The 21,528-nt window shown below is 37.2% G+C and overlaps 1 protein-coding gene across 1 annotated transcript; it reads right to left on the reverse strand.

The window, feature by feature from the left end:
• Window positions 1-6,059: 6,059 nt before the first annotated feature.
• Window positions 6,060-19,723, reverse strand: LOC103995350 (cysteine-tryptophan domain-containing zinc finger protein 7). The gene is made up of 12 exons (XM_009415918.3): window positions 19,395-19,723; window positions 18,543-18,615; window positions 18,324-18,457; window positions 17,729-18,094; window positions 16,282-17,651; window positions 15,736-16,199; window positions 13,993-15,656; window positions 13,751-13,902; window positions 11,837-11,997; window positions 10,560-10,717; window positions 8,230-9,029; window positions 6,060-6,312 (listed from the first exon to the last, which is right to left on the reverse strand). Exons 1-11 carry the CDS (start codon window positions 19,482-19,484, stop codon window positions 8,838-8,840), a joined length of 4,824 nt encoding a protein of 1,607 aa, XP_009414193.2. The 5' UTR covers window positions 19,485-19,723; the 3' UTR covers window positions 6,060-6,312; window positions 8,230-8,837.
• Between the last annotated feature and the right edge of the window lie 1,805 nt (window positions 19,724-21,528).

Below are 21,528 nucleotides of genomic sequence, written 5' to 3' on the forward strand. Positions count from 1 at the left end.
GAGGGCGACATGTAGCTTCAATGTGGATGCTTATATCATCCATTCATCTGACATCTTTCGCCTTGTTCGAGCATAAAGTGGGAGTGCAATTGCTCAGGTGTCATTTTCTTGAAGTGCTCGAAAGGAAAACAAAGGTCGAGTAGAGTAATGCTTAGAATCCTAACATTGTTCGGTGTGTCGGTCGGTCATTCATCACTTGGAACCACTTGTCCTAAACAATGAGCAATTGGATTTATGGAGAACCGGTCTCGTACACTAATTCTTCTTCTTGTGGTGAAAAGCGATGCTGGTTCGACTCGTTCGCCTGATGTCATCTCATATTCTCAGTAAATACAAACAAGAATTCTTAAGGTGCTACTTACTATTAAGATGATGGGAGTCCAAAGGCATCCATCCACTCTTGAGTGCAAAATACTTTTTCTTATATTGACGATTGCTGCATTTGGATTAGCCATTGATATTACTGAAAATTTATAGCCAGGCATGTCCAAAACACACTTAACCTTCCAAAAAGAAGTCCATTTTTGTGAGGTTCAATGAGCTGAGGTTTTGAGGAACACTAGTATGGTTGACGCATTGAGACATTGTTAGGCACGGTTGCTGCTAGATCAATGGATGCATGATCAGATTAAGTTTGAGTGAATTACTACTGATTTTGTGTTTTAGGGTTCCAGAGAAGGCAGCAAGCAAGCATGGAAGCAAACTTGCCATGGATAGTATTTATTTGACTTTGGATCAATCAAACATATATTTGATTACAGCATGTTCATCATGGGATCACTTCCGGACCAACAATTTGCTTCAAGATAACCAATCTTTTATAGCTCTTGAGTTGATCTGTGCATTGCTGATGAACTTTCACTACTAAATGCAACTGCTGTGAGCGTAAAAGATCTCCAATTTATCCTCCTCATAAGTCCCCCTATTTCAGGTACAAAAGTTCTTGATCATAAATACACAACTTTCTGTATTCTTTGTCATTCAATTGGTATTACTGGTTATTTGTTTTGCTTATAATTCAAATGGTTAATTTCAGACAAAAATCTTCAACTGGTAGAAAAACCAGAAATGTTGGCATTTACATGCACCTCAGCATATCATAGTGGGAATCAAATGAAAATTAACTTACAGTGCTTTGGCATATGCAGGCTGCAAGAATACTTTGCATTCATGGTGGCAGAAATCTTGGGGTGACACTCTGTACTTTCTCAGACAAGCACTTTCTTCTTCCTTTTCCTTTTCTTTTAGGGTTCATTGTCTTCCGGTTATGTGAATGACAATAGCTTTCTGCTACTTATGTGATCATTGCAAATACTGTGAAATCATGACTCCAAGTGAAGAAAAGATGATCATGCAGATTGAGCATTAGATAACCAAGACAGTGGAGGTCTGCTATTAGTCTACTGCTAATATGAGCTAACACCTACCATTATAAGGAGCCTAAGATACCACAAGGGGGCAAAACTTTCACTCTAATCCTTAAAAAGCCTGAGAAAGTAGAGTGACACCTGCCGACAAACCGTGCAACGCGTGCGGTGGATTGATAATTCCCATTGCTTAAGGCCATGTCCTAAAACCTGCCTGCCTGTGGAAGGGCTGCAGCATAACCCTAGCGGCTATCGAGGTTCTGTAGAAGAGCTCTCGAGTGAACTGAATCTGAAAAGTTGAGGTCTTCCTTTAGTGAGCACTGTCTCATAAGAAATCTGCTACTTGCAAGTAAGCTGATTCAAGTTCTTCAAGACACAGAGTAAAATACAGTTAAATTTAGGGCTAGTAGCTCAACTTTGTCAAACTTTTGCAAGTAGATTTATCATCCCAATATAGAAAGTTCAACTCCCATACATGCAGTAGAGACACTCACTAGACACTAAGTTATTGGAGAAAGAGATGTGTTCTTGGGCTTTGCTGTCTAGAGGAGTTTAAGGAAACTAGAAAATTTGTACTTTGCCCAAGTTGTGTCAGGTCAAAATAGTGATTTTTATTTTCTTTGGTGACCACATCATCATCACCAACATCAGCAAATACCAGTTCTGTACATGTATGTTTGTGCAGGTCAACATGCTAAATTCATCTTAATGTAGAAGGATTATTCCTTTCGTCGTCGCGTTAAACATCGACTTAACCCTAATATCCTCCTCTTTCATTATGATACTTGTGCTATTATCTTCTCATCACCTTAGCAAGCGTAACCATTGTAAACATGCTGAAGCTACTTTTCCATTCACTGTCATGGGTGCCTTGAGCTTATCTACTAGACACACTCTTGCATCATCTACTTTTCTTCCTTGGAAATATTAGAATAAGCTGGATGTCATGATTCTTCCCACACTGCCAATTGACAGTGTGGTTTTTCTTTCTCCTTAGGCTGCCATTGATGGACCTTAGCCATATTAGTAGTGTGTCTCTTCGGTGACGTTGTGAAACTAGTCCTCAGGTGAAGGCATGTTTTGGAATCAGAAATCTATAGGATAGGTGGGGGACATTATTTAGCAGAAGCTTGGATTCATTACCATAATTATCTTTTTTCTATCCAGAAAAGAATTGGAATCCAATAAATTTTTGAGCTGCAGATTACCAAATTCCTGAAAACTTCAACTGATGGAGAGAATCCAGCTTATCTATGAACTTTTATGTGCTTGATGAAAGATAATAGTTCCAAGTCAAAAACTAGTGAGCTTTCCAAGTCTAAGGATAAAATAAAAGGGGGGCAAATTCAAGTTCCAATCCATGACCTAATGCCATAAAAGCTAAACAGATAGGAAAGCCATCTTATATTCAAACTCTAACACCATTATTGGGACTTGTCAGAGCTTTACTTGAGCACTTCACCCAAACTAAGTGAATATATAATGTGTGTACGTGTCTGATGCTTGTACCTACAAGGCCTCATAATGGGAGCTGGGATGGTCCCCCAGTTATGGAACTAAAGAGATCGATCATGAGTTCCTATGCTGCTGTGGATTCAAGCTCAGTGGAAGGAATCACAAGTTGGCGCTCCAAAGTAGGAGCTCAAATTCAAGCTCAGTGGAAGCCCCAGTTTTTCCTTGTCGGAGCTAATTGGATCATAATAGTGTCAGGTTGATAAGTAAGTGAAGAAATGCAAACCTGGTGGTGGTTCACTGTATTTGAGAGATGCCAACCAAGGTGAAAAAGACAGTCATCAAGGTCGATAGACACCGCCAAAAACACCATATATGTATCGAGTGTTAGGTTCTAATCCCTTCAGCAGATGTTTCTTAATGAGCCATGCAATGGCTGCCAATTTTTGGGAGGTTCAGATGACATGCAGTAGCTGACTGCATATGGTGACTAAATATAGGTTTTATGAATTCTCATCAAAGTCGAGTTTACTACACTCCTCAAATGTTTGAATAACCAAACACATAATGATACTAATGAGATTGGTGAAATTGTTCTTTTTTACTACTGAAGGTCAATTTTGTTGTTGTGATATACATCATGTTATCTTCATGTTAACTTGAAGTTATCTGCAAGTCTTCGATTTATTAGTCTGTATGATCCTTCTGATGCTAGCTATTGTCTTTAATCAAAACCGAGTGGGATTCAGCAAAGCCTTTTGAGATGCTTAAGACTTGTATCCTCCACCATATGGGCATTGTTACAAGTACTCTTCCTTTCAAGTAAGGAATCATAATCCTCGATGCTCGTTGCAGAATCTCTGAGAGCTCACAATTGCCAACGTTAAACTAACCAATCAATGCAACTGGAATTGGAAACCTCTTCTCTATACCAAGAAAATAATTGAGGCTTTGACCCGAACATCAAAGACAAAACCACCAAAGGGTAGCAACATGAAGGACATATATCTAGGGTTCCTAAACTTTGATTTCGGACACTATATTTTGTCTGACAGATATCCTCTATGTTCTTCCACTTTCAAAGGTACAGTTCAATCCTATTCGATTGGGCAGCGACCATTGCTTATATGATTTTGTGTGGCATGAGGACCCTATTCATGAAAGGGACTCGAAAGACAAAAGGGAAGCCCTAGGAGGTGTGAAGTCTTTTGAGGATCATGGGGTTTCTATAAAGACACCTGTCAGATCTCCTGTAGCCCTGTGCTCTTCAGGTTCCTTTTTCTGATGCAGATGCCGAATCCAAGGTTTGTCAAGCATGTGCTACATGTTCTGAGGAGAAGCTCTAAAGTTTGAAGCTCATTCTTTCTCTCTAATCTTACCCACATTCCTTGATAGTTTTAGCTGAAATAAGGAGCTCATTGCCACCACGAGATAGCTATGTAAACTGTTGTTCTTGCTTGTGCAATGTCATCTTATTTTGCTAAACAAGAATGCCATGCCCGACAGAGAGTAACAAAGAAGGCAAACACCATGCTATTGCTGGGAATGATGACTATTGTTCTCTTTGGTGTTTGAGGCTTTGTGCCATATGTCGACAGAGACTCCACTGAGTTGGATTCTGGTGAATAAAGTTCCTGTGGAATCATCACAGCTTGTCAGAATCTTTTGTCCAGTGTCATTGGCACAAAAGTTTAGATCACTTGCAGCTGAGCTGAGGAGAGAACATCTCACTGTCGTTGCTGTTTGTGATGTACTACTTTAGCAATTGGAACTTCTTTAGGTTCATAGGACAGAAAGGCTCTAATAAACAATTCAGACAGAAAGGAGAATCTTTGGCAGATTCCTAAGCATTACTGAACGAACAATGAGGTGTCCACTGCTACATGAAAACATTCATGTCAGTCAGCTCGGTGAGAGGAAGATTGTTTGAGGACTGATGAATAATTTTGCATTGCTAAGAATTATCCGAAACTTTAATAGTTTGACTCAGACCCATCCAATTTAATTTTTCAGTTGCCACGAAATTTACATATGAATAGGAGGAATAGGAAGAAGATGTTAATAAAATATTTATATGTGAGATGATGATTGAAAGGTACCTAAAGAATAATCCAACATCTTGTATGCATGTGCCCTCTATTTCACCAAACCTACACATGAGATGAGATGAGATATGGTGTTAGAACTTAAAAGTCGATTGAATCATCTCCGAGTGGGTTAGGATGAATCCACACAAACATATGGAAAGATATTGTATGAATAATGATAAAAATAACATAATATTATATATTGGAAGGTATCAGATAGCTATCTTAGCTAGTAAAAATTTTGAATTTCACTAATTCAACTTATATGTGAGAGAAAATGTTACTAATTATGATTACTAATAACTTATTTGAACTAAAATATGATATAATATATTTAATATCATTACCATCATGAGCATTAAGTGACAAATCTTTAAATGATATTATTATCAATCAGAATTTTAATGCCTATACTCGACTGGTCAAACAATAGTCATTAGGGATTGAAAAACGATTACTGTTAAAAATAAAGATAAAAAGAAGAAGAAGAAATTTTAGCCATTCACTACTGAAAAAACAAGAGGCAAGAATCCAAGAACATAATAGAAACATGAATGGAAGTGATTTCTTTTCTCCGGTTCTTACCTTTCACAGCACTACCGATTCACAAGTCTGAATCACTACCTGCACTAAGAATCAACGGGTGAGATCATATAAGAAACTAGGGTTTACTTGATTGAGCTGGTCATCACATCCCAAGTGGTAATAGCTGCATGCATACAAAGCTCATGAAAACAACGGGCATACATTAATTTCAGCAGTAACTCGCGTTCCCTGATATTACAGTAACGAGGTGGCTTTTCTTGTTCGATCTCTTCTTTTTGGGATAATTCAGCTAATGGTTCTCGAAACCAATCTCATAGACTGCACTTGCAAACTGTGTCAGATGATATGTAATAAAAATATTGCATTGGTCATATTCTAATTTTTTAAGATAATATGACAAAAAATAACAGCATCAGAGACACCCATAAATTAACCAAAATTTGTGTTTCACATCTGCAGATGCTAATTGTATAAGATATTAACAAGTCTCATTTTCTGAGATATAAATGGACTCAGCTACACAATGAAGCTTCAAAACAGAGCAACAAGTGTGAAAACACATAATGAGACAGGTATAGAAACAATAAGAACCTGCATTCTGTAAGGATAAGATCAAGAACTGTACAAAGAATCTATTAGGCACTTCTATGCCCATAATCCTGTCAATGTCATATTAAGTTACATAGATTTTTATCAGAAAATGAATCAATTCAATTCAGTACTCTCTAATTACAAATGGGACAGAGAGTCAGAGTTCCAACTCCAAACACTCTTCTGTACAATTCGCAAATGAAAATGCTCACTGATGACAACAGCAAAGTGCTGCCAGGTCGATGCCAAATCGTGCAGCCATATCCAATCTGAAACAGTGAAATGTATGATTAGCACTGGTCAATAACAAGGCATGTAGTTTGCATATGCAGGAAGCCAATGCAGCTACAAATGCAGTGTATCTCTCTGATCTGATTAACATAAAATGTCATTTGAACCAATAATACGACTACCTTTAACACAAACAACTATGATAATCCAAGCGATGCTTTTTTTCCTCCAGAAAATACAAGGGTACTTCAATCAGTTAAAGCTTCTACTATAATCTTCTAGCTTAATTCTTGCTACGAATTGCATCTAAAATATCCAAGTTGTAAAAAGATGGGTATTCAGTCTTACAAATAGTCAATGCCATCAATAAAACAACACCAAACTAGCAAGCCCTTGCGCTTGTTGAGTACTTGAGTATATAAATCTTGAAAAGAGGTGGTGATAAAAATCAGGGGTGTCACCATTATCCTATATTATAGTAACCGGTCCTAAGTCATGGACTTAATTCCAGAAGCTGTGCATAACATGGCCAGCCAACAATATAGCTTAAATACGATTATGCAGTCAGGCATTTTCAGCATCTTAAATCATGATAAACAAATGAAAGTTTGACAATCCACCCTTTCTGGTTATAGTTCGGATTCTAGGTGTTGCCAAGTGGTTCCATCAGATTCATGCCCAAAATGAATGCATTGACTCATCAATGGCTACTCTGAAGTCTAATGATTAACACTCGGCATGGCTAGTGCAAATATAAATAAGAATAAGATGCTGCAGCATGATTCTAAAAGACAAAGAGGGAAAGCCTTGATATCATAGAAAAGTTGCTTCTCTACAATGGAAGCGAACAGAGTTCTAGTTGCAGAAGTACTTTTAAGGAGATTAACTATTTATGTACTTTTAAACAGAACAAAGTTTCAAATTCCAGTTGGAACTAGCATATACTAATTGATATTTACCAGTCCACTGATGACGGATGACAATGACGATCACAACAACAACAATGCCGTAAGGTCCAACAAAGCCATATAGACTGACAATGGACTATATAGATAAATACTGATAGGTAATTCTTTTTATTATTTTTCAGTGACACTAGATGGTACAAATTGGTGAACGAGTCTGTAATAGTGTGACTAATTGCAAAAACTGATATCGACCCAAATTTTAAACCTTGAAACAGACCACTGCTAAAGCTCAATTTATAGACCATAGAATCAGCATGCCTTTTTTTCTTAAACAAAGTAAAAATTGTTAATTAATTAAACTGGTTGCATAAAAAACAAGGGGAGAATGTAAATCTGACTTAATAGCAATAACTTGCAAGGAAGTGAGTATAGTTTTGAGTTTCATTAGACATTACTATTCTAGTGGTAATTAAGTTAGACATCTGGGTGGACTGGAGGTGTTTGAAGGTAATTGTTGGCCTATATCTGTGCATATACCTTTTTCCAGGTTTAACTTCTGCAATCCACTAAATAACTTAAAAAATTTTCAACCCCAAATAGAATAAATATTTCAATTGTGCTCTCTTTTTTCTCAGATTGAATATATCTTCTACTTGTTTTACTGCTACTAAAGGATGATGGCAACATAGACCTAACTGTAGTATTCCTGCCCCCAGATATTGTTAGCATAAATGTCAATATTACAAACATCCCCTTTAACAGTGAGTGAAAAACACTCAAAAATTAATACAAAAGGAACAATGAAACACTACATTGGAAATTTCAACTATTATACATCTCAAGGAAATCTTCACATCAGAAAACCTACAAAGTAGATGTCTTTAAACAACTCAGCAATTCTCCCTCACAATAAAAAAGAACCTACAATATACAAATAAGCATAAAAAATGGAAGTATCATAGACAACTTCAAGAAAAGAAAAACAAACTCAATAACTAGTAGTTAAAAGCAAGCGAAGAGTTGGATAGATCTTAGAACATCAGTTACCATGATAGATTATGTCAGTACTCTGGGCTTCATTGCAATTGAGAGAGGTGCATTGCGTTTGGAAGAGATACTTGGCACTTCATATCAAACTGTTAGTAGAAAGCTTGTATATGTATAAATTTCTGACATGTTTTCAGATACTTTGAAGTGACGGAAGAAAAGGCCTTGAAGATCAAGTAAACCATAACATGTCAGTTTATTCATTCATAGCACAGTTACCAGAAAGCCCAAATTCATATCTGGAGTGTGAAAAACACCTTTATTTGTTGCATAGTTTCCACCTTGTTTTAAGGCACAGGAAGAAACCCAATTCATATCTCACATCAATAGTGCTGTTGGTTGATAGCCTAAGCTCTTATCAGAGTCTGATACAATGCTGGGTGCAAAAGACACTATACAAAATTTGCAAGCTGGCCTCTTCCTACAAATTTTCCAGGAAAAGAACCCAAAGAATGTGGATATCTTCAAGAAGAAATAGTATCCTATCAGAAAGTCAAATACTACCAATCACCAATATTCACCGCAGCATGTCCAGCATAGCAGAGTGGCCGGAAGAGACATTATCTACAGTTATTTTTCACAGAAGAATTCGCCTTTATCTCAGACTTTTAACGACCAATAGACTCCAGTGAAAGCCGTACAAGTCGCAGTAACCCTTCTATGTTATAAAAGTTGCAATCAAGAGCCTTTCTTACATACGACATGCCATCCACCCTATCCTTTTGCAGGCTGACAATAGCAGCTTCAAAAGCAATATGTGATTTCCTAGTCGCTTCAAATGCACAATTTATATCATTTATCTGCAATAAAGCACATTTAGGAGAATATTAAGACAAGGCAGAAAAGAAAACATAATCAATCTATATCCAGGAACCCATTGTCCATAAATTTTGAATTAAAAACACATTACAGTCAAATGTTTAGATAAATCCCAAAACTGTTTAGCAAATTAATGGCTGTCATAAGATCATCATATTGCAGCTAAAATGATCCAATTGGATGTGGAAATAGTCAATTAGACAGGATCTTCTACACCATTAGGTTGAGTCCCAAGTCCATTAAGTCTAATTATATTGCATAACTATATATCAAATTTTCATTAGATTCTGAAGGAGCCATACCAATTCCAATTTTTCAAATAATTTAGCTTACACAGTAATCAAATTAGTCATCTGAATCCTTTTGAGTAGTGCATGATCAACCCCTATTAAGAAGTAACTGGGTAGAAGAATAAAGTAGTCAGAAGTTGTGCTTCTTTGTTGACAGGAAAAATGAATTATCTGTTTTGTTTATTTTTCTTATCCTTATCTCCAATTATGCAATTTCCTTTTTTTTTCTCAAGCCTTTTGTATTTCAACATTGCCTGTTGTTAATCCTCTGAATGTTTATATTCAGTGAATAATATCGCTGTTGCCAAGCCCCTGTTATTAATTCAATCTTGCTATTACATAACATACTTGTCCCTGAAATTTGAGCTTTCTGACAGTAAATCAGCTGTTCCAAATCCCTGGTACTTGTAAAGGATTGCCTAATTAGGATTGCAAGAAAAGAAATGGCCCTATATCTGATTAGTTGTGTTAACCCACCAAATGCCAACACATTTCACACTATAAACAGTAGCACTTCCAGTCTTTTGGAGGTGTTCACATCTAGTTTAGTAAAAACTAAACAAAAATCAAAGTGGAAAAAGAAAATTTTCAGTTTTTTAACAATACACCAGCATTCTTGGAAAAATGACCCATGCATAGACTAAATGGAATCAAGATTGCTTTATATATATATATATATATATATATATATATATATATATATATATATATATATATATATATATGTGTGTGTGTGTGTGTGTGTGTGTGTGTGTGTGTGTGTGTGTGTGTGTGTGTGTGTGTAGAGGTTGTACATAACTGATGTCATTTATGCCATTTTGGAAAGCCAATTGTGAACTTCTGAGAGCATAATTGCTTTTTATAAACTAAAGCTAATGAAAACTTTGTACACATTGAACACATAATGCAATTTGTCAAGAAAATATAATCTTAGAGAATGTGTCGATAAGAATCATTCGCAATTTTAGCAGCAGCTGAATCTTTATTAGAAATATTTGAATGAAAACTCTCATTAACTGAAGGAAAAATTTTAGATAATGTGCATGCAACAAATGATAACGTGATTCCAATTTGTTGCAATCATAAAGGTCTAAGCAATGAACTTGTCCTCTTGGACACTGAGAAGAGTGAAACCTAGTCAGCTTTCAATCGCCAAGTCTTTGCAACAAATTCTTGAAATATAGTACTCAATATATCATAATGATCTAGTAAACAGCTTACATAACGGAGCAACCACATAAGTTGGTGATGGCGTGCAGCTATGACAGAGTTGCCAGCAACTTGAGGAGAACTTCCATCCTTGCCTGAAGCATCCTTGCCTAATATAGCCTGATTGTTTAAATTATCAACATCTGAAGCAGAAGATGATGGTGATTCACCTAGTACATAAAGCAAATAGTCAAAATCAAAGCATATATTGCTAATTATGATAAAAATCTGCAACTAATACTAGAGAAAATGGATGGAAACATAATGCAGAATGAAGCAACAGGTATAAAAGTGAAAGACAAATGTTAATTCATGCAACATTTTCATTTTAAGTATATTGTTGATAACTAAACCATAATTTAGATGAAATTTGGAACAATTGATAACAACTTCAACATAAGATATCTTTCAGACACTAAAAAATTTTCATGACCAGCACACTCAAAAGTGAGACTAGTTAGGACACCGGCTTGGTTGATAGTGTTTTGAACAGTGCACACATTATTTACAGAATACAGATTTCACATACATGTTACACTTGACCAGCAAAACGAAATTCAGACACTTGAATACGAATATATTAGAATTCCATGTATATAAAGAAGCTAGAAGTTCCAAACTGTTTAGGGTCAATTGCATGGATCTTTCCTCATTATTGAGCTCTACTGAGGGCAACATCTAAGAGCCAACAATTTTATTCACATTAGGTTTGCTCTACTCTTTTCCTACCATTATTCCCAAGTGACCCACCTCATTTATCTAATAATCTATCTCTGTCTTCTTTCAATACATTCATGCCACTTCATTTGCCTTTCATTGGTTTATATATGAAAACACAGCACAAATTGTTCACAGCAGTTAGCCATATAATGTTTCCATTAGCACACTTTAATTTAGACTACGGGTTTTTCTTAAATACTAATGGTACCGTACTGCCATTTCTTCACAATGGTTAATATTAACACACTTTAGTTGCATCACTTGCGGGACCTAAAACATGGAAATAGTATGTGATGGATAAAACTTCATAACAGTTTAAAAATTCATTGAAAATCAAATGCCAGAACTACATATTTTCTTCTTTTGATTCTGATAGGCAAGTTGCATCTGTCATTTTAATTACCCAAATTAGTTGCGATGTTAACCATAGACAGGTAAATTTTCTTTAGGAACCTTACAAAGCAAAATTCTAAGAATACCCACGTGGATTAACCCGATAAACCAAAAGCTACAAAAAAAATTAGAACCCTAATAGCAAAATTTCTAGAAATGCAACACATTTCAATAACCTGGAGGAAGAAACTGAAAAGCTGCTTGCAATTCATTAAGGTCTTTGCTTGCATTAGGTCTTTTACTGTATGCAGACTTCATATAGGCTACTTCAACGCATTTGTATGCTAAAGCAGTAGCAGCCATCTCCTTGATCTTTTCGTATTCATGGGCCACAAATCTGTTGAAAACAAGCATTAAAAACATGAGGAAATAATAAGAATAATTTTTATATAAAGTTCCGGAATACAGTCTGTGAAACCACATATGTGGATGTGTGCATTGACTCAAAAAGTAGGGCCTACATAGCTTCAACATGTGGTTAACCACAGGCACAGATGCAGTTGTATATACAACCTGTAAGTTACTATGCAGTACAACTTATACCTGTGGTCCATATAAGTATACATATGTGATCATCGTGGCAACTTAAATCACATAGAATTTTGCATGTTTCTTATAACATAGCACTTAACTTCTTAAAGAATATTAAGAATCATTCCATAAATTTTGATTTGGATGTAATTTAACAATATTTTTAACAAAAAAATAATGTTTTACTTTATTACACTATTTAAATATAAAATTAACCATTTATGTGTCTGCTTGCACAGCAACTTACTGCATACCTCCTGCATAATATCGTTGCTTTTAGGAACATCCAAAGGATCAAAATTTAGTCCGACACTTAAACAGAGACATGATCAGATATTGCTAGTTTGTTGTCTCAATATAACTTGCAAGTCCATTTTAATATTTATGTCATGATATGCTGTTAAAGTTATTCTCCAAAATTACTCTCAATCATCAAATATAGTACAAAAAGTCTTATTGCACAATTTCAATACTGCTAATTTACACCTTAAATTGCATGAAAAGTTAATCATGATAACAATTTTTTGCACCTTAAGTTACACGAAAAGTTAAATCATGACAACAATTTATTAAGAAACAAAGATCTATGACTATTTCTCTCCTAAAATTTTTGCTAGTTCATAAGAAAATAGGTTTCGATAACACAACCCCTCTAAGTGAAAAGAAAATAAAGATCCATAGTTCCAATTTTTCATCAACAAATTTCTGTATCATACAACAAGAAAATGGTTGTCACTATCTGGAAATTGGCAACATAGAATCTTTAATGTAACACTTTTTTAATCATCATAATCAAGATGCACATGTCATGCCGGATATTTACCAGTGGAACTCCACTGCTGATGGATTTTTGCATGTGATGATCATAATCAAGTTAGAGTACTGACCATTGAACATACAAATTGATACACTTGAATAATCAGGGCACTCTGTATAGGTAATGCTTCAGTTAAGTATTGTATTACTGATTTTTATGCTAATCATAAACTAAACAACTGCATAAGGAAAACAAGAATCTATCTATCATGTTCACTAACTAGAAAAAGGACCTTTTATGTCAACATAAATGTTTCTATCATTACTCATGATGACAAGATGAGTTTCAAATCAAGTGCTTGTTCATGGTTAATGCATGTAATGTGCAAATTCTTGTGCTACATTTAGTATCCAACATCAGGCACAAACACCCACATTCGTATTTGAGCCATTTAAGTATGAGATCACATAATAAAGGTTCAACAAATTTGACTATGAGACAACTAGATGGCCTTAAGTTGCTAAGACATCTTATTTTTATGCTCATTGTTTGCTAAGCCGCTCCTTCTAAAGGGTCTACAAGAGTAAATCAATGGCATTGATACTTTAATAATATTTTTATGCATAACATAAAAAAAATCAAATAAAAAGATGCTGCTCAAACCAAATGTCTACAACCTGCTAATTCTACCAAGGGCCCCCTGACAGTGGATACTCAGAGAACTAACAGGTGATAGAAGATAACCTTGGTGGTATATGAACAAAGACCAGCCAAGTATAATTTATATCGATGACTAACTTACTTGCATAGTTTTGCTGTTTCAAAGTACATTTGGCCTGCTTCTGCTTGTTTAGCACAATCAAAATTGATAGGTTCCATGAGAGCAGCAACATGCAGAAACTTCATGGCTGCCTCAAAGTACAGGGCAGTGCTTTCAAGTTCCAGTCCTTCACTCTGCAAGAAATTCCATTTGAAAGTGGCAAAAGAAAAATTACAAGATTAATGAATGATAGCCAGAGTGATTTGAGAAAGGGTTATATCAACCTTTAAGCGATTGGCTGTATGCTTAAGATCTCTTGCCTCTTTCAACATAACAGAATGATTTTCCTTTCTTATTGGACTCGATGGGTCAGGACCATCAGGAGCAGCATGTCTCAGATTATTATGGTGCAATCCATTGCGGATATCTGGTTGTTTATGTTGTTTGACAAAATTCAAAACATCAGCACTAACTGCATCAACTACCTCAAGAGCTGTTTTACTTGCCTTGAGAGGTGAAGATACCAAAGGAGGACCCCAAGACTTTGTTTCTTGTTCATTACCAGAAGTCAGCTTCAACTGAGACCTTCCTAGCTCAGAAGGCAATTCTCCGCAATTAATCCTATCTGAACAAGGGTGGTTCAATGCTTTTTCATTTTGAGAAGTGCCATTAGCATTCATGTTTTCTTGCACTGTCAAAGTCGAGATATTATCTTGCCTAACGGTCATCCATTTCAAAGTAACGTCTTTTTTCCTCAAGATATCCTTCTCATCCTTCTCCTGGGTGTTGCCTTTTTCACTCTCACAAGGACCGAAGCTATCCTCAAGTCTGCATCCAATGCTGTTCTTTGTAGATTGCAAATTCATCTCCTTGCAAGAACCAGAAATCCGAAGTTTACTCTTACCCAAATCAGATTTACAACCTCTATGTTGAAGAGAAAAGACTCTCTCTTTCCTATCATTTCCAGACGGGGCACTTCCACCATTAACTTCACTATCTGCGCATCCTTTGGGGCTCCTTAAGACTGAGAAACCAGAATTGATCACATCAACATTTTGCTCCAAGATCCTTTTGCATGAAGGTTTTTCAATTCTAGGAATCCTTGAAGGTGATGAAGAAACTGACTCAATTGGAGAACCTTTTGTTTCCTTAAGATTGGATCTACTTTTCCGGGAGCCTGAAACCTTTGAAGAACTTGAGTTAGCTGCAGCAAGAGGCTGTGAATGGACCATATCCCCCTTCAAGAAATTGAATTCCAAGTTCCTTGGAGATGCTGAGTTCCCTCGGCTCTGATTTGACCTATGCTCTTCTACCATCGTATATGAGGCTTGCCTATTTATTCGATCAGGTAGATGCTCTATACTGGCAGGCAAAGCCATTCTGGTCAATTTACCTTTTTGATCCATCTTGCTATTCAGTTTAGTTGCTTTAGATCCTTCTCCTTCAGGTATTGATAACAACGCCTTCCTGTTCTTTACAGGCTTCGATTCACTTAGAGCTCCTTTAACAATAACCTCATTTTCTACCAAATGTTGGCTAGTCACAAGAGCCTCATGATTGGGCTCACCCTCTTGCCACTCTTTTACTTTCCTTTTCTTAGCAGAAAGGTCCAGATTATTTGACTTATCAACATATAAAGCATTGAACTGAACTTCATCCCGCAACCTCTTTGATGACGCAGCGGAATTGACATCCGAGTCACATTTTAAGTCTTTTGGCATTGGCAGTTTCCTCTGCTTGGACTCATTAGTAGCAATTCCTGCGGTTGAACAACCACCAATGCCAGTTTCCTCAAAAGCCTCCATAGATAAATTATGGTTGGAACATTCTTTGTCAGAATATTGCAAGATTTCTTTTCTAGGTTTCTTAGAAGATCCAAGATCATCTTGATCAACCTCTCTCTTGCTTTTCAATTTTAAATGTTTCTCACTTTGTCTACCATGATCATCTGAAACATAATAAAAGAGATATTATAGATAGGAAAAATCCTGTTCATATAACTAAAGGGACAATCAGCAAGATGGTACCTTCATCTGAGTAGAACCCAAGATTTTTTTGTTTATACTTTTGCTTTATCTTCTGCTTCTCTCTGTTGAAGTCGGATGATCTGCTTTCATTAACAAGGCCAACTTTGTTCATTGAGTTCAATTCCACAGGATGATGCTTATTTGCCTCATTTGAAATTTCGCATTTAACAGAGGCCAGCTGGCCCCTGTTTACAGTATCTGGAAAGCACTTAGGAGTTGAATGACTTAGCATATCTGAAGCATCCTTTAATGTGTTTTTCCTCTTCCCAGTACCATGTACATTTTGAATATTAACTTCAATTCTCTGACCAAGGGGCAATCCACCAGCAAAAGAGGTGCTAGAACTGGCAACATTGTGACAACCATCTAAGGTAGCACCGTTTTCTGGGGCAAGGGGTAAATACAAAGCAATTAGGGCATTTGTTGTCTCCTCCTCACCGATTTCACAACTATTCATCCCAGGCCTACATAAGATTTTGGAGAAAAATATGAATTCCAAAATATAGTAAAAAGAACATTTTTCTTTCTTTGTGAAGAGAAACTTACAACCAATTGAGCATATTGCATTGCCATGTATTGGGAAGATCACTAGGATTGGTCTCATATGGTAAAAGACGCCACTTTCCGCATATGTCACAACATACCCACTCATCATTGATAATAGCAGGCGCTGGAGGGGCAACAGTTGCATCTGTAGCTAGGACATTGCATGTCAAAGGGGTCAGTATTGGTTCATCAATGAATGTTCCTGAGGTTAAAGTTTCCTCAACCTTCTTACAACCTGACTTTTCCTTGAATGTATGTGTAGACACAACGGACTTCTCGTGCTTAGGCTTCATGGACTTCCCTTTACGTTTTGAATGAAAATCCTGTGAACCAACTTCATTCTCCGATGGTTCAGATTTATTGTCCCATTTAATATTTCCATGGAATTCTCTAAAGGAAGCCCCACTTGACTGTTTATGTGATTTTAGAGCATTAGACTTCTTCTCAGCATGGTCTGTCCTTGCATGAGAATTTTTCTTTCTTTCCTTCAGTGCTGCAGATGAGCTACCGCTGATATTGTCCTTCAAGAACTCCCCTGATGATCTGAAATTGATTCGACTTTTTGGCTTCTTTTTCCCGTCAGATATTTGGTCCTTTCTTCCCATTGCCTTCTCCTTGTGTGGAAAAGAATTGGATTCAATGTGATCAGCAGGCTCAGTAATTTGCCCATTCCTTCTCTTTTGTCCATTTGAGTAGGGACCAAAATCTTTATCAACTTTTCTTCTAACTTCTTTCTGCAACTCAGAGTTATCATTCTTTTGTTTGTTTGAATTTTGTTCTTCCAACTTTTTCTCTGTCCTGCTTGCTCTTAAATTCAATTTCCCTCTTGAGCAGGTTATTTCATTTCCTGAATTAGTAATTTCATTATTTGTTGTACTTTCAATTAAGTCATAAGGTTTATCATCTACTGCACCAGGAAAAGTTGATATGCCCTTCAATGATGCCTCATTCATTTTCCATTGATGATCCAACATCTTGGTGTCATCCTTTGCAGTATTTCCAACCATCAGTCTTTCTGCTTTTCTATCTGCATTGTTCGAAATAGAGGATGGCGCAAGCTCTTGTCCTCCTTGGGTTTCAATGTCAATTTCCCTAATCAAGTTTACATCATTCTTTCCGTCTGCATTCTTAATTACTCTCGGTCTTCCTTTGTGCTCACTAGACTTCGTTTGCTGCTCCATCTGACCTTTGACTTCTCTTGAACATGTAGAATAATATGCAAAGTCTGAATTCATTACAGGCGTTCCCTGGAAAAGCATTCCTCTTTTGCCCTTGTTGACAAAAGAATTGTCTTTTAAAACCAATTGAAATAGACTTTCTTGAAGAGGTGAAAGTAAAAGGCCACCAGGAACCACAAAACATGTCATAACCTGTTTGATTAATTTAAAACAGAAATTAGCAAACTGGGATCCTGCACAAAGATGGCTAGATAACAATAGTACTTTACCTGGAAAATAGTCTTGGGAGATTCATCAGGCAAATCTTGGAATTCAGAGGAGATCCCTATGCTCCCATGAGGACTGTCCTCAAACGATGATGGTGAAGACATATCTAGGCCCAGAGTGCTATAGATGGTAACATTATTTCTAGCCAAGGTGTTATCAGAACCCACTTTGATGCGAACCTTCAGTGGTTTCTGGTCAGTAATGTTAGATGGTTTATCTAAGGAAGTATGTTGGGAATTGGACTCCTGAATGTATGGTTCATTCACGCACATGTCCCTTTTGCATGAGTTGTCCACTGGTGGCACCATAACACTGTTATTTTTCAAACAAGATGCGCTCATGGTAACTGAAACGTTTGGGTTTGTAACCTGTATGCATCAGGTGATAAAGTAGTGAAAAACCAAATCTACTAAGCTGTCATGTTTTTCAAATAGTTACTTGAGCCATTTGGCAACAATCCTTGTGTAAAAATTTCTTCAATTAAATCATGATGGCATATCAACAGAATTCAAACAGAGAGTTAGTGTGAGATGTTATGATCAAATTCCTTGTATAAGGGTCAACTATCACTTGTATCACCTAAAACGAAAAATGTACCTTGACTGATGGATTGTAGGGAGATTTTGTGACATTTTGACTTGGAACATCTTGTGCACTTCTAGGTTGACTTAAAATTAAAGGAGAACGCTGATAGGTAGGTAAGAAAGAACCATATCCTCCAAATTTTGCACCTGTTAATAAGTTGAATTCTCTGTACCATCAGTACCATAGTTTGAATAGTTAATATCCTGGTTGAGACTGCTATATCTGCATTACCCAAGTTCTCAGCAGAAAGCCCAGCTTCGAAGTCTTTCTGGAAATGCCCCAGTACATCCTGGATCTTTTTATCCTAAATGAAAATGCAAACATAGTCAACAGCAAGTATCAAAATCTCAGCTAGAATTGTACATGTGAGTAGAAGCCTGTAATATTACTTTCAACGCTTAAATAAAATTATCCAGAAATTCTATCATTGTGGGAGTTAGTCAACAGCAAGTCGCAAAATCTCAGCTAATGTGACTAGAATCCTTTAAAATTACTTTCAACGCTTAAGCAAAATTATCCACGAATTCTATCATCGTGGGAGTTAATAAAACTCCGCGACAAGAAAGACAAATCCTGTGACACGAAAGAGAGGTTCCCTCCATCCCTACTATTATGGTGCAGCCAAATGCAAAAACCTTTTAGGGTTTCTCATGCAAACCGCTCTGCACATTGTGAACCTCTCACGGTGCCAATAATCTGACAAATGAGGCTTAAGAGTTCAAGAAAGTAACTTCAAGTTGCACCACTGCTTCCTAAAGAAACATGCAAACCATTCAAAACTAATGATATCACGGATCTCTATGGTTTCAGATCACCAAAATTGTCTTTGAAGAATTTCACGTATTCTCAAAACCATGCTCTTTGAGGAGAGAACATCAGCAACAGTACCCAGTATAATCAGCCACCAAAACGGAAGCAGGACATCAAAAAAGAAACAGAGACCACGAAAATGCCCACATCTACTGCGAGTTTCAGTTAAGTTCCATGAATGGCATAAACTCTGAAACACTCCAACCAGGAAAACTCCAAAAACTCTCGTATAAGAACGAACTGAAGGTATCGAGAGGCGTTGAGAGGTCTCACAATGTAGGAGAATGCATCAGGGTCGATGCAGGAGTCGTCCTCCCGTCCCGACCATGCCTCGCCTTCCTCGAGTTCGTTCTCCTCATCCATCTCCGATCTCCCGAACCCTAGGCCCTTCCGGAGAGGACCGCGGCAGGGCGAAATCGGATATCGGGGATCGAAACTGCAGAAAGCGAGATGGTGATCGGCGATCACCACGAGCACCTGCGGGGTTACTATTCGATGTCTCTATCGTTCGTCTTGGGAGAGAGAAAGGGAAGGGGAAGGAGAAGGGGAAGGGAGAGACGAGAAAGAGGGGAAACTCGAAGTAACCCCCCTTAATTTAGAGACGAAAGAGACCAGAAGAGGTTAATTTCTTTCCTTTTCCCTGTCTCTATTTTGGAGATATAGTTAGTGCATTAGTTGTATTATGGACCCTGTTCAGCCGCCCAGTAACGGTGCTTGCTCGAGTGACCGAATCACCCGTGAAATATTCCCCTGGTCGCGGGTCCCACCGTTGCTGACCACGTAGCACCCCTTTTTTTTCATTTGGGGCGATTTACCAAAAACGCCCTCCCTTAATGTCATAACCTAAAAATCCTCCCTTTTCTTAGGCCTTTTATTGGGAAGCACTCCATTTTACTCGAGCCATCCTAATCTGCTCGAATGCCCATAAAACCCTCTGAATCTATTCATTGAACCATCGGTTTAGATGAACCGAACCGGTTCTATCTTTTGTCAAATTAGATTTAATTTTTTTCTAAAATAATAATTGAGCAATCACTTATATCATAAATTTTCTTTAATAGGTCGATGTGAGTTTGATAGTTTTATGGGTTTGGCCTTGTAAACGAATTGTTCCACATTCGATTATAAGTCAGTATCAAAATCTCTTAAATTGGATTATAAAAATTGTAAAAAATCGAATGTAAATTAATCATATAACACTCAATTGCATAATCAGTTTATTTAATTCGTTTACGAATGTAATGCTTTAAAGTTTGTATAACTCATCTTAATCTTTCAAGATAGTGGGCAAATATTATTATATAGTGATTTCATTAACTTTTATATTTTTTAGATGATTCTAGAGATTTTTTAGGTTTACTTTGTCATGTTCTTTAGGTTAATTATGGAATCATAGTTCATTTATGAGTCTGAAATTTTTGAATTCACATTAGTCTTTCAATATAATATATAAATAATCATATTTATGTAAAGCTAATGACTAATCCCTAAATGATGTGGGCATATTTGTCCTTTCAGTATTTTATGTGTTCCAGAATTTACACAAGTGTGTGCATGGGGCTTTTTAGTAATTTGGTCTTTCACATGCGCAACCCAATAACCAACCGCTTTTACTCGCGGTTCCGTGGTTCGCTAAATGTGGGTCCCAAAGCCCTGGATTAAATCCCAGGTTGCCACGTCAATAAGTAAGCTGTCTGGTGCGACGAAACGGTCAGCGGAGCCTCCAATTTCGTTGTCGTGTCGCAACGCAGCGCGTGGACGCGGGATCAGGCGAAGGCGGCCGGTCGCCGCGTGACGCGTGTCATTAATGTAATGGGAGAGTCCGGATTGCCGTTTCCCACGCCGCCGTATTCGAGTGGGCCCACTTCTCACAATTATCTTAATACCCTTCATTTAATGCCGATTCTTCGTTACTTTCGGGGCAAATTTGTCATTTCGGCGACTGCGTTCGTCTACTTCGCGCCGCTTCGTCAACAGGGATGAGGTGAGAGTGAGACCCGCGTTTGACTCAAGACCGGTGACGTGTCAGCACCCTAACCGACGTCTCTGTCGTCGACACGTAGAAGCGAGTTCGCCAATGCGGATCACTCGCTACTAAAAGGATGATGGTGTCTGGTGTCGGGTTTATAACGTCAAATCCAACCGAGACGCGACCAAGTGAATGCTTGTAGCGCTGAATGGGAATTCACCAAATACAAATACATGCATCTTTCTCGTGCATGCATCCTTATTTGATACCACCTGAACGGTTATGTGGCATTAAATTCACTGGATTAAATGTAAAGATCGAAGCATTAAAGATGAAAGATTGAAAGTAAGAATGACAACTTTGATTTGGATCAAGTAAGTTTGATTTTGGATAGAGGAAAGCGGTCGGATGAATGTATAATAGTGGAATGAGATTAAT

The sequence above is a fragment of the Musa acuminata genome, chromosome BXJ3-8, assembly GCF_036884655.1.
Source record: "Musa acuminata AAA Group cultivar baxijiao chromosome BXJ3-8, Cavendish_Baxijiao_AAA, whole genome shotgun sequence".
In the NCBI taxonomy this organism is placed as follows: Eukaryota; Viridiplantae; Streptophyta; class Magnoliopsida; order Zingiberales; family Musaceae; genus Musa; species Musa acuminata.

What these genes read in the sequence shown, in the direction of transcription:
- LOC103995350 (XM_009415918.3), bottom strand. Translation starts at nt 19,484, where the DNA reads ATGGATGAGGAGAACGAACTCGAGGAAGGCGAGGCATGGTCGGGACGG. An exon ending in CTGATGCATTCTCCTACATT is followed by an intron (nt 18,616 to 19,394) that starts GTGAGACCTCTC and finishes ATTTTCATTTAG; the next exon opens with GATAAAAAGATCCAGGATGT. An exon ending in CTCCCAAGACTATTTTCCAG is followed by an intron (nt 17,652 to 17,728) that starts GTAAAGTACTAT and finishes TTAATCAAACAG; the next exon opens with GTTATGACATGTTTTGTGGT.